Source organism: Pristiophorus japonicus, chromosome 8, assembly GCF_044704955.1.
Source record: "Pristiophorus japonicus isolate sPriJap1 chromosome 8, sPriJap1.hap1, whole genome shotgun sequence".
In the NCBI taxonomy this organism is placed as follows: domain Eukaryota; kingdom Metazoa; phylum Chordata; class Chondrichthyes; family Pristiophoridae; genus Pristiophorus; species Pristiophorus japonicus.
Window position 1 is genome coordinate 100,784,822 of NC_091984.1, and position 12,643 is coordinate 100,797,464.

The window sequence follows — 12,643 nt, forward strand, 5'->3', positions numbered from 1 at the left end:
GGCACAGAGAACTGCGCTGATGTTTTGTCGGCTACCATTGCCCACCACCGGGGTGGAAATGGCACAGACTGCAGACTTGCTCATGGTGATGGATGCATTCAAAAATGAAAAGTCACCCGTTACGGCCCATCAGATCAGGACCTGGACCAGCCAGGATCCTTTACTGTCCCTGGTAAAAAACTGTGTCCTCCATGGGAGCTGGTCCAGTGTCCCAGTGGAGATGCAGGAAGAAATTAAGCCGTTCCACAGGCGCAAAGATGAAATGTCCTTGCAGGTGGACTGTCTTTTGTGGGGTAATCGCGTGGTCTTGCCCAAGAAAGGCAGAGAAACGTTCATCCGTGACCTACACAGCACCCACCCAGGCATTGTAATGATGAAAGCCATAGCCAGATCCCACGTGCGGTGGCCTGGCATCGACTCAGATTTAGAGTCATGCGTGCGCCAGTGCAACACTTACTCTCAACTGAGCAATGCACTCAGAGAGGCACCGCTAAGTTTGTAGTCGTAGCTCTCGTGGTCTAGGATCCACGTTGACTATGCGGGCCCATTTCTAGGCAAAATGTTCTTGGTTGTCGTGGATGCTTATTCAAAATGGATTGAATGTGTAATAATGTCTGTAAGCACGTCCACCGCCACCATCGAAAGCCTACGAGCCATGTTTGCCACACACGGCCTGCCTGATGTCCTAGTCAGTGACAATAGGCTGTGTTTCACCAGTGCTGAATTCAAGGAATTCATGACCCGCAATGGGATTAAGCACGTCACATCTGCCCCGTTCAAGCCCGCATCCAATGGCCAGGCAGAACGGGCAGTTCAGACCATCAAGCAAAGCTTAAAATGTGTGTCGGAAGGCTCCCTACAGACCTGACTGTCCCGAGTTCTGCTCAGCTACCACACCAGACCCCACTCACTCACAGGGGTTCCCCCAGCCGAGCTGCTCATGAAAAGGGCACTCAAAACAAGGCTCTCTCTTGTCCACCCTGATCTCCATGATCACGTCGAGGACAGGCGGCATGAACAAAATATGTACCATGATCGTGCAAATTTTTCATGCGATATTGAGGTCAATGATCCTGTGTTTGTACTCCATTATGGACATGGTCCCAAATGGCTTGCTGGCACGGTCATAGCCAAAGAGGGGAGTAGGATGTTTCAGGTCAAATTGGCCAATGGACTAATGTGCAGAAAGCATTTGGACCAAATCAAATTGCGGTTCGCTAACAGCTATGAGCAACCCAAAGAGGACACCACCAACTTCGACCCTCCAACACAAACACAAGTGGCAACCGACATCATGGTTGCCCATGAAGCCAAATTCACCATTCCCAGCAGCCCGGCAAGGCCGGCTGCCCAGCAGCACAGTAAAGAACCAACCAACTCACCCACACTTGCATTTGTACCGAGACGATCGACAAGGGAGCGAAAAGGCCCAGATCGTCTCACCCGGTAAATAAGTATACTATTGACTTTACGAGGGAGTGATGATATGTATTTAACCCTTGGCAACCTGTATTACACCACCACCAGAGGGCCTACCTGTTGGAGTCCCAAGGGATCCCAGCATCCCTTGGGAGCACTGTATATAAGAAGGCCACCCACGAGGTACCTGCACTCTGGAGTCTAATTAAATTATGAGTGTAACAGGTACCAAGCTTATTCTTTCGAGTATCTCATCTTGAGTAATGCACACTTCTTGTTGGGGGGCGTGGGCAGGCCCATCTTGGGCCTCTTCAGAAGTTAGTCTGGGGACTGGAGTGGGAGTGGCAGTTGATTCCGTCAATCGCCACGGGGTCTGGGCGTGTTCCCTTATTACAGAGCTATCTGCGACATTCATAGAAACATAGAAAATAGGTGCAGGAGTAAGCCATTCGGCCTTCTAGCCTGCACCGCCATTCAATGAGTTCATGGCTGAACATGCAACTTCAGTACCCCATTCCTGCTTTCTCACCATACCCCTTGATCCCCATTCTCTCCCTAATGTGCCTGCAAATTGAGGTGCCATCCGATAAATGCAGACACTTAGGAGTCGAAATTCGATTGATAACACCTGATAACACAGGTGTTAACTGGGAGGTAGGCAGTTGGGAGTGGCGCTTGGTGCAGTTCACGTCTGAAGCGAAATTTGGTGGTAATTTTTAAGAGCGTTAAAACGTAACGTACCGCTGGCTATCACCATGGAAATCATGTCGTCAGTATGCGTGCAATGCCTTCTTGGCGCCCTTCTCGCCACATTCACTTTTGCCGCCTCACTTAATGGCTGGTGTCCACGACGCCTGAAAAAATTTGATCTGCCCAAGGCAGAAAAACTAATCCGGGGCATTATTTAAATGGAGTTGCAATCGGGGTTCAGAGGTCTCAGTCGGTGCTGCGTTTGATGCTCGCACAGACAGTCGGGTGTTGGCGTTGTAATGCTGTTGACTCGTCAGATTGACTACTAGTATCTGGGACACATTGGCTGCCATATCAGATAAATTTGAAATCTCTATTTCGCTGTGACCTGTGCCAAGTGATGGGGGCAGTGATGGCACTACACGTCGTCCTGCGGTGCCGACTTGAAAGGCGCCGCTTGCAGAGACAGCTTAGGACAAATGTGGATTCTCCCCAGAGGAGAGGCCCCAGACGGCTCAGCAGGAGGCTGTACACACACAAGGTTTACTGCGTGCATTACTCTTATCTTGAGATGTCCGATGAGCAGTGCTTAAGAAGGCTAAGGTTCCTCAAGGAGGTGGTCACGGACCTTTGCAACCCTCTGCGGATGTACCTGGTAGCTGACATCGGCACTAGGACATTGCTGTCAATGGCAGTGAAAGTGCCAGTAGCACTGAAATTTATGCTACCGGCACCTTCCAGTCTCCTGTAGGCGTTATATGCAACATCTCACAGCTTGCAGTACATTGCTGCATTCACCAGGTGACCGACGCACTCTACAGCAAACGATTGTACTACATCAAGTTCAGCATGTCAAGAAAAAACTAGGATGAGCGCACCCATGGCTTAGCCAGGATAGCGGGCTTCCCCAGGGTTCAAAGAGCCATAGATTGTACGCATGTGATATTAAGGACCCCGCCCCACAATGGAGAAATCATTCAGAATCGCAAGGGATTCCATTCCCTCAATGTACAGCTGGTCTGTCAATGCCCGATATTCTGGCAGCTGCCATGATACCTTCATCCTGTGGGAGACCACTGTGCCACGACTCTTCAAGCCACCGCATGAAGGCCGTGGCAGGCTCCCGGGTGACAAAGGATATGGTGTTGCCACCTGGCTGATGACACCCATCCACAATCCCAACACCCCTCTGCAACCCCACCACTCCTGCCGAGCTATGCTACAACACCAGCCATACCACAACCCGGGTCGTGGTCGTTATCGAGCAAACTATCGGGGATCTGAAGCAGCATTTCCGCTGCCTTGACCGGTTTAGAGGGACATTGCGCCTAATAAAGACTCCAGGATCACTTTTGTCTGCTGCATGCTGGCCATTATGAGGGGCCAGCCATTACTACCAGAGATGGATGATCTACCTCAGGAGGAGGACGAAGATGACAATGAAGACGAGGAGCCTCAGCGAAAGAGGAGGCAGCATGACACTGCTACGGCTGGAAGGGCTGCTTATCAGAGATTCATCGCTCATCGATTCCAGTGAATGGGTCTTGATGTGCCAAATAGCCAGCCTATACAACTGGGCATCAACTCAACACAACGCTACACATCCTGCAGCCCTCTGTCTTAAATAATCAGTGCCTCATCATGTGAACAATCCAAACTTGGTTTATTGGAAACATAAATCATGTGTGCTGAAAACAAGCACAAGACAACAACTTCATCCCCAACACATCAACATACCCACAAAATCCTTCAAACATTCTCATTGACACCCAAGTGGACCTTGTTTTGTAACAAGATAACCATCTCTGGTGAGTACCAAACAATTGTTGCATCGTTCATCCAATTGCAACAATTTACATGAGCTCACATTGCAATAACCTAGCCAATCTTTCCAATTCTTTGTCAAATCACAAACGCCAGAGGTCACCTTGCACACATCAAGGATCACTCTGCGCCAATGCTCTTAGCCAAAAGGCCGAGAGCCACTGCACCGTTCCTGGAAGTACTGCAATACCAGGTTCGTGCCATGGAGGTGGATGGGTCAGGCCCCCCACACACCTCCGTGGAGGTGGATGGGTCAAGCCACCCCACCCACCTCCTATCCATCTCTGCTGACTATCAAGCAAGTGCAACTAATTTTAAAAGCTCATATCGTCACAAGGTCAGCATATATGGCCACCTTCCAAAGGTCTTTACCACCCCTTCCCTTCTCTCCCCTCTCCCCAGAGCGCCCCCCCCCCCTCCCCCCACCCACATCTACTACTACTCCTCAATGAGGTCTCAGGGCCTTCAGCAAGGCTGATAGTTGGTTGCTGACTTGGATCCGCAGCCACACATGATGGCCTAACGGGATGTCCCCAACCAGCTCAGGCCTGGAAGACCTGGCTGCGGACTGTATAACCTCAGGATGGGTGGAAGCACTCTGTTATGGATGGGGTGCAAAAAGGATGGGCAGCTGCGAAGGCAGAATGATGTCGTCCTGAGAAACGACATTATGGTCCAATTGGCCCATCAGGCTGCTACTCCCCTAGGGCAGAGCATCATCATCTACAGAAATCTGGGTGAGGTCAGACTCCTGCCCTGGTTCAGAAAGCTTACGTCCCCGTTCAACTGATGGGTCCCCAGACCAGATGGCAGCGGTCAGTGCGTTTGTTGAATCTATTTGTCTCTGCATCAAGAGTGTCTGCGACTGCAGTACACCAGAGAGCTGGCTCAGAATACAATGCACTGATAACATTTGAGTATGGAGGCCTACAGTAGCATTGGCCTGGTGCTCAATGGCCACTGCAACATCAGCCATAGCCCGTGCCACCATGTCTGGGACCCCATGGTCACTGCTTGCATCCAGCATGCGTTGGTATCTACCAAGATGGGCTGGGTGGGCTGCTGAGAGGCATGAGCAACAGTTAAGGTGGATTCCTCCATCTTCACAACTAGTGCGTCAAAACTCTGTGGCACCCTTGCTAGTGCACCCAGCAGATTGCTGTGCAACTGCAAGGATTGTCTTGCGACAACCTTTAGTCGGGCTCATTGTCAGAGTGCTGCTGAGCATCACTCAGGCGCGCACTCACCCTCCGGGGAGCTGGCTCCCGGTTTCCCCTCCCCCGTGGCGTTGCTGGAGGCCACTGAGTCCTGGAGCATCACCCACCTCTGCCTTCCCCACCACCCCTTGGTCAGCAGCGCTGCTGGCCCCGCTCTCAGCCTCCTGAATGAAGTCGAAGGAGGTTTTGTCCTCCTCATCCTCTTGATCGCCACCATCTGCACCTGTGGAAGGCGCCCAAAAAGGCCCTGGTGGATCTGGCTGATCATCTGAAAGCACAAACACAGAACAACAGAGACGGGGGCCAGTCTCATGGAAATAACTGCAGGTTGATGGTGTCAGGGCCAAGTGTCCAGCAGGTTGCTGTAAAGGAACTCAACATACCGTCACTGTCACGAAGAGGGTCGGCCGCACCCACTACCAATCGCATTAACTTGAACGCCCATCAGGGCAGCTATCTGTTCCTCCAACGGACTGAGCACTTGGAGGTCTGGCTCTCCTCCACCAGTCTGCATTTGCTCTCGTCAGTTGCCTGTAACATTAAAATAGAAAGTCGGACTTAGAGGCCTTCTATCAGTGCCTTACATACTTTACTACAATTTACTCTGAGAGTCTTCACAGCTTGATGTAACTACCATTCGTGGCATCGACTTGCTGTGGCAATGCTTAAATTAGGGTGATGGGATCTAACAGTAATGGGGAGGCTACTGTCTTCGACATATATATGAAGACTGAGGAGTCAACAACATGAGGGGTGGGTTTGCAGAACCGAGTAACACAATTAACAGCACATGCAGGCCCTGACTTCTTTATTGGATGTATTAGTGATTATCTTATATTAATGGCCCCTACTATTATACTAATGCTTTGGATCCTTTGAGGTTGTACTGAATCAATCTTTGTTTGTTTATTTATTTCCTCTTCTTCCCCAAAGGTCTTTTTAGTCTGTACAGTTCAGCTATTGCCTGGCTAAACCATCGAGGAAGCTTTTGTTTATTTTTTGTTGCTGTGGTTATATATTTCTGTAATCTTCAACAGGTTGGTTTATATAGTTTTTATCCATTCCTTACCTATTCTGATTGTTTTTACAGCTGGTGCAAGGATATAGTTGAGACACTGGTTAAGCAACGGGCAGCATTGCATTTAGATGATCCTGACAATGAACTAAAGGAGCTTGAAAAACTCAAGGTAACATTCTCTATTGCAGAAGTAGCTGAAAGCAATGTTAGTCAAGTCCAGTGTCGCTCACTTTAGATGGGACCAGTATATGGTATCTGCATTATCCTTTCAGCATTTTAAAAACCTGGATCATGTTTCCTTTCAATTTTCTTTTCTCTAATAAAATGAAGTTTGGTCCTTATGAGTCTCTCTTCAAACTTATCAGATGACATTTGCTGTGCAACCATCTTGAGTTCTTTATTTGTATTTACCAGGTGGAAAGCACTGAGTGGATAAACATCTGTGAGATTCTGCTTTCAGACATTAAACAACAACCAGTCCATTTGTTGTCATCCAGAAGTGAAGAGATACAATCACACATCAGTCTGACCCGTGACCTATGCAATGCCTGCTCAGTGGTAAGAATGACTGTAAAGGATATTTTTTTCATATTAAGCATGCTTTCCCTCTAGTGGTCTCCCATCTTCTGCTGAAGGTGCTGACGTGCTGGGTATGGTTCCATGATTGGCTTTTGTCACCTAGTCCAGTGGCTCTTTTTCATATTTAAAATCTAGCTAATGAATGCAGCAAGCTATTTGACCTTGTTGGGGAGGGGGAGCTCAGCTGGACAAAACCTGAAATTGCCCACTGTCTACACCTGCAACTTTACAATTGGGCGTCAGATTTTCTAATGAATACCGCTTATTTTTGTGCCCACAGTTATTTCAGGTGGATGTGCCTTCCAATAATGGGAGGGTGTATTTCAGTGAGACATAATGATATGCATCCCATTTTCTGCCTTTACAATCTCATTTATGTTCAGCGCCATTCATGGCGCTTATAAAAAGGACATCCATTGTGGAATGGAAGCGCATTTAAATGGCTCAGCAACTGCTTTACAAGGATTTACAGCGCATTTTTTGATGTTGGGGCAGTTACACACCTCCACTCTGGCATTCAGCTCATGTCATTGTATAGATGGAGGCTGTGATGAGATCTGGAGCTGAGTGGTTTTGGTGGAACTCAAACTGAACCAGTGAGCAGCTTATTGGTGAGTAACTGTTGCTTGATGTATATTCAAGACAGAGATTGATAGATTTTTGGGATATTCAGGGAATCAACGGATATGAGGATAGTGCAGGAAAGTGGAGTTGAGGTAGAAGATTAGCTATGACCTCATTGAATGGCAGAGAAGGCTCAAGGGGCCGATTGGCCTATTCCTTCTCCTAATTCTTGTGTTCTTATGACTCCTTCCATCATTTTTGGATGATTGGGAGGAGGCTTATAGAGTCATGGTTGGCTAGATTAGATTTGTCCTGCTTTTTGTGGCTAGGTCATTGTAATGTATCATCACATGGTTTAGTATGAGCATGCTCCATTTGCTCTGGCCTAATAAAGCAAGCACATGGACTAGCAACTCATTGTGCCTCTGTCCTTCATTTGTTGTACCCAAATATTGACGATGAGGATAGGATCCCCAAGCTATTTTTAGTTTAGGGATCATGGAAGGAAACCATGTTCAACCTTCGAGTGTACAAATTTACGGTGAATTTGTGACACCTTAACTGAATTTTTGCGATGTTTCACTATTAATGCCAATGCAGCATCATCTGTGCTTTGTCTTCTCCGTATGTCTGCACAGCAACAGCGGCATTGATTCACACAGGTACACAGGAAGCAAGCTGAGTCACAGGACGGGATCCGGACAATCATGGCCATGCCTACGGGATTCATCGGAAGCCTCGGCATGCATGACCGAGCATGCGAACCATTCAGTTCTTACATTGAGCGGATGGAGAGGTATTTTAGGGCCAATAACATTATTGAGACCGAAGGTGCAGATGAGAATGTTAAAGCTCAAAATAAAGTAATTAGTGAATGGAAAAATGGAATTTTTCCAACTGGGATCGGTTCAGATATTTATGGAACATTGACAAACATTCTCATGCCAGGAAAAGCGAAGGATGCGTCGTTTGAAGACATTGTCGAGAAACTCGAGAACCATTTTGAACCAAAATCATCAGAAATAGCAGAGAGCTATAAGTTTGGTACCAGAAACCAAAAACACAAAGTGAAACCATCAGTGAGTACATTGTAGCTCTAAAGAACCTGTCTTTGCACTTTGTAACGTTGGCACATTTTTGAATGGTACGTCACGAGCTAAGTTTGCACGTGGACTGGTGGATAAGTGCACACAGTCCAATTGATTGAACACTCTAAATCTAACATTTGACATAACATGCAAAATTGCCCTATCTATGGAGATGGCATCTAAGAGTGCTAGGGAGCTCCGTCCAACTCAAGTGACGAGTGCAGCTGAGGTCTACAGTCACAATACCACTGCCAAACCTAAACCTGTGAGACTGAGTCAAAAGCATGTCGATGAGAGCAGTTCAGTGAATTTTTATCACTGTAATGGAAATCACTCACCACAGTCCTGCCAATACAGAAATGCAAAGGGGGCGAAATTGCCCCTTTCCAAAAGTCATGTTAGCACCTCCAGGAGGTAGCGCCCCGGACCGGCAGCGATCGCTCCGCTCGTAGGCGCACAGCGATAATGACGTCATCACTGTGTGCATCGCCGCGTCACCACCCCAGAAGTTAAACTGCCCCGTGCTCTCTCACTTACTGCTTGTTGCTGACAACGACCACTTCTGCTGTCGAGTTCCAGTCGGGAAGCTGATGCGCCAGCGATATTTAAAAGGTGCCATCTTTGAAAACTTTATTTGTCAGCCTAAACTTTTTCCACTTTGTAGGGCTTTTGCTTTTTGGTTGTAAAACCGGCATCACTGATTGTTGGGCCTAACTTTATTTTGCCTGCCACCCACCCCCCTGTTTTAGTAAGGCCCATTTGGACACTATACAATTTCTGGCGCCTCATAGGGTCAGTGCTGGCAGTGGACTGCCTCCTCCGACTTCACCATCAGAGGATGGTTCGCCGAAGATAATGGTGCCACCAATTGCACATGGAGAGGCTTCGAGAGAGGGAGAGAGAAAGGCTATCAGTGGGAGAGGGAGCACTGCAAGGAGAGGCCCATGCATCGAGGAACAGGTACAGATAGAGGAAGAGAGAGAGGCAAAGGGAAGAACATCAGGAGCAGAGGCACAGCAACAACACAGAAGACAGTGACACAGATGTGGCACAGAAGGCCTTACACTCCTGGGGTCTTTCGCTGTGTCATCTGCTGCAGCCAGACCTTGAGCCTCAGACCAGGATGAGGATGGCTCTTTCAGTGGCAGTGAAGGTTACCATCACGCTCAATTTCTACGCTATTGAATCTTTCCAGGGACCAACAGGAGACCTAAGAACATAAGAAATAGGAGCAGGAGTAGGCCATTTGGCCCCTCGAGCCTGCTCCGCCACTTAATAAGATCATGGCTGATCTGATCATGGACTCGGCTCCACTTCCCTGCCCACTCCCCATAACCCTTTATTCCCTCATCTCCAATATCTCCCAGTTTTCCACCCATTGCGCCATCGCGAGGTCACAAATGCTCTCTACAAAAGGAGGAAGGACGACATAAGAACTGTTATGTATGTAACTATGTAGTACTTGTCACCAGAGGGCGCGACTGTTGGAGTCCTAATGGTCACCTGCACACATGTGCAGGGCCAGTATAAAAGGTTGGCTGCCATGTTGTTTAGGCATTCTGGAGTTGTAATAAAGAAGACTAAGATCTCACTAAGTTTAGCTCACAGTGTTCAGCCTCGTGGAGTTCTTCTATACACAACAATTGGCGATGAGTAACAGAATACGAGCCTTCATGCAACCATGACTGCTGTTGGAATATTAGAGAGATTCATAGAGGGTGATGATTGGGAAGCCTTCGTCGAGCGTCTCGACCAGTACTTCGTGGCCAACGAGCTGGAAGGAGACACTAACGCGGTCAAGTGCAGGGAGGTTCTCCTCACCGTCTGTGGGCCTAAAATATACGGCCTCATCAAGAATCTGCTCGCACCAACAAAACCAACGGAGAAGGAATATATAGAGTTGTGCATGCTGGTTTGGGACCACCTCAAGCCGAAGGAGAGTATCCTCATGGCCAGGTATCGTTTTTACATGCACCATCGCTCTGGAGGGGAGGACGTGGCGGATTATGTCGTCGACCTGAGACGCTTCATGGGACCTTGCGATTTTGGAGCTGCATTGGGGCAAAGGCTGCGGGACTTTTTCGTGCTGAGCATCAGCCACGAGGTCTTTCTTCGAAAGTTGCTGGCTGCCGAAACCCTATACCTGAGCAGGACCATCGCGATCGCCCATGCATGCATGGCTTCGGACGATAACATCAAACACATATCTTCTCAATATTGAAGCTCACCGGTAAGTACTGGGCATAAAATGACGTCGCTAGCAGGCCGAACTACATTTGGCAGGGCCCATATGTCTGCGGCTGCAAGACCTGTGATGACTCCGAGTCCACCATCGGGAGTGAATGTGAATCCATTAGCACCGTATTGGCGCTGCGGGGGTAATCATCGGGCCGATCAATGTCGATTCAAGCATTACGTGTGCAATAAGGGTACAGCAGTTATCATGGGTGACTTTGATCTACATATAGATTGGGCTAACCAGTACTGTAGAAGAGGATTTCCTGGAGTGTACAAGGGATGATTTTCTCGACCAATATGTCAAGGAACCAACTAGAGAGCAGCCCATCCTAGACTGGGTCTTGTGTAATGAGAGAGGATTAATTAGCAATCAGTCGTGCGAGGCCCCTTGGGGAAGAGTGACCATAATATGGTAGAATTTTTCATTAAGATGGAGAGCGACACAGTTAATTCAGAGACTAGGGTCCTGAACTTAAAGAAAGGTAACTTCGATAGTATGAGACGTGAATTGGCTAGGATAGACGGGTAAATGATACTTAAAGGGCTGACGGTGGATAGGCAATGACAGACATTTAAAGATCACATGGATGAACTTCAACAATTGTACATCCCTGTCTGGCGTAAAAATAAAAAGGGGAAGGTGGCTCAACCGTGGCTAACAAGGGAAATTAAGGATAGTGTTAAAACCAAGGAAGAGGCATATAAATTGGCGAGAAAAAGCAGCAAACCTGAGGACTGGGAGAAATTTAGAATCCAGCAGAGGAGGACTAAGGGTTTAATTAGGAGCGGGAAAATAGAGTACGAGCGTAAGCTTGCAGGGAACATAAAAACTGACTGCAAAAGCTTCTATAGATATGTGAAGAGAAAAAGATTAGTGAAGACTAATGTAGGTCGCTTGCAGTCAGAATCAGGTGAATTCATAATGGGGAACAATGAAATGGCAGACCAATTGAACAAATACTTTGGTTCTGTCTTCACTTAGGAAGGCACGAATAACCTCCCGAAAATAATAGGGGACCGAAGGTCGAGCGACAAGGAGGAACTGAAGGAAATCCTAATCAGTCAGAAAATTGTGTTGTTGAAATTGATGGGATTGAAGGCCGATAAATCCCCAGGGCCTGATAGTCTGCATCCCAGAGTACTTAAGGAAGTAGCCCTAGAAATAGTGGATGCATTGGTGGTCATTTTCCAACATTCTATAGACTCTGGATCAGTTCCTATGGATTGAAGAGCAGCTAACGTAACCCCACTTTTTTTAAAAAAAGGAGGGAGAGAGAAAACAGGGAATTATAGACCAGTTAGCCTGACATCGGTAGTGGGGAAAATGTTGGAATCAATTATTAAAGATGTAATAGCAGCGCATTTGGAAAGCAGTGACAGGATCGGTCCAACTCAGCATGGATTTATGAAAGGGAAATCATGCTTAACAAATCTTCGAGACTTTTTTGAGGATGTAACTAGTAGAGTGGACAAGGGAGAACCAGTGGATGTAGTGTATTTGGACTTTCAAAAGGCTTTTGACAAGGTCCCACACCAGAGATTAGTGTGCAAAATTAAAGCACGTGGTATTGGGGGTAATTGGGGGTATTGACATGGATAGAGAACTGGTTGGCAGACACGAAGCAAAGAATAGGAATAAACGGGTCCTTTTCAGAATGGCAGGCAGTGACTAGTGAGGTATCGCAAGATTCAGTGCTGGGACCCCAGCTTATTACAATATACATTAATGATTTAGACGAAGGAATTGAATGTAATATCTCCAAGTTTGCAGATGACACTAAGCTGGGTGGCATTGTGAGCTGTTAGGAGGTTAGAAATATAGAAACATAGAAAATAGGTGCAAGAGTAGGCTATTCGGTCCTTCGAGCCTGCACCGCCATTCAATACGATCATGGCTGATCATTCCTTCAGTACCCCTTTCCTGCTTTCACTCCATACCCCTTGATCCCCTTAACCGTAAGGGCCATATCTAACTCCCTCTTGAATATATCCAGTGAACTGGCATC

General features: G+C 47.5%; 1 protein-coding gene across 1 annotated transcript in view; it reads left to right on the forward strand.

Annotated features, from left to right (window-relative positions):
* axdnd1 (axonemal dynein light chain domain containing 1) overlaps positions 1–12,643 on the forward strand; it is a gene marked incomplete at its 5' end in the record, with an annotated part of 368,202 nt that overhangs the window by 216,178 nt on the left and 139,381 nt on the right. Inside the window, 2 exons of the mRNA XM_070887184.1 lie at positions 6,241–6,337; positions 6,583–6,726. Coding sequence (XP_070743285.1) covers positions 6,241–6,337; positions 6,583–6,726 — 241 coding nt within the window. The remainder of the gene's footprint in view (positions 1–6,240; positions 6,338–6,582; positions 6,727–12,643) is intronic.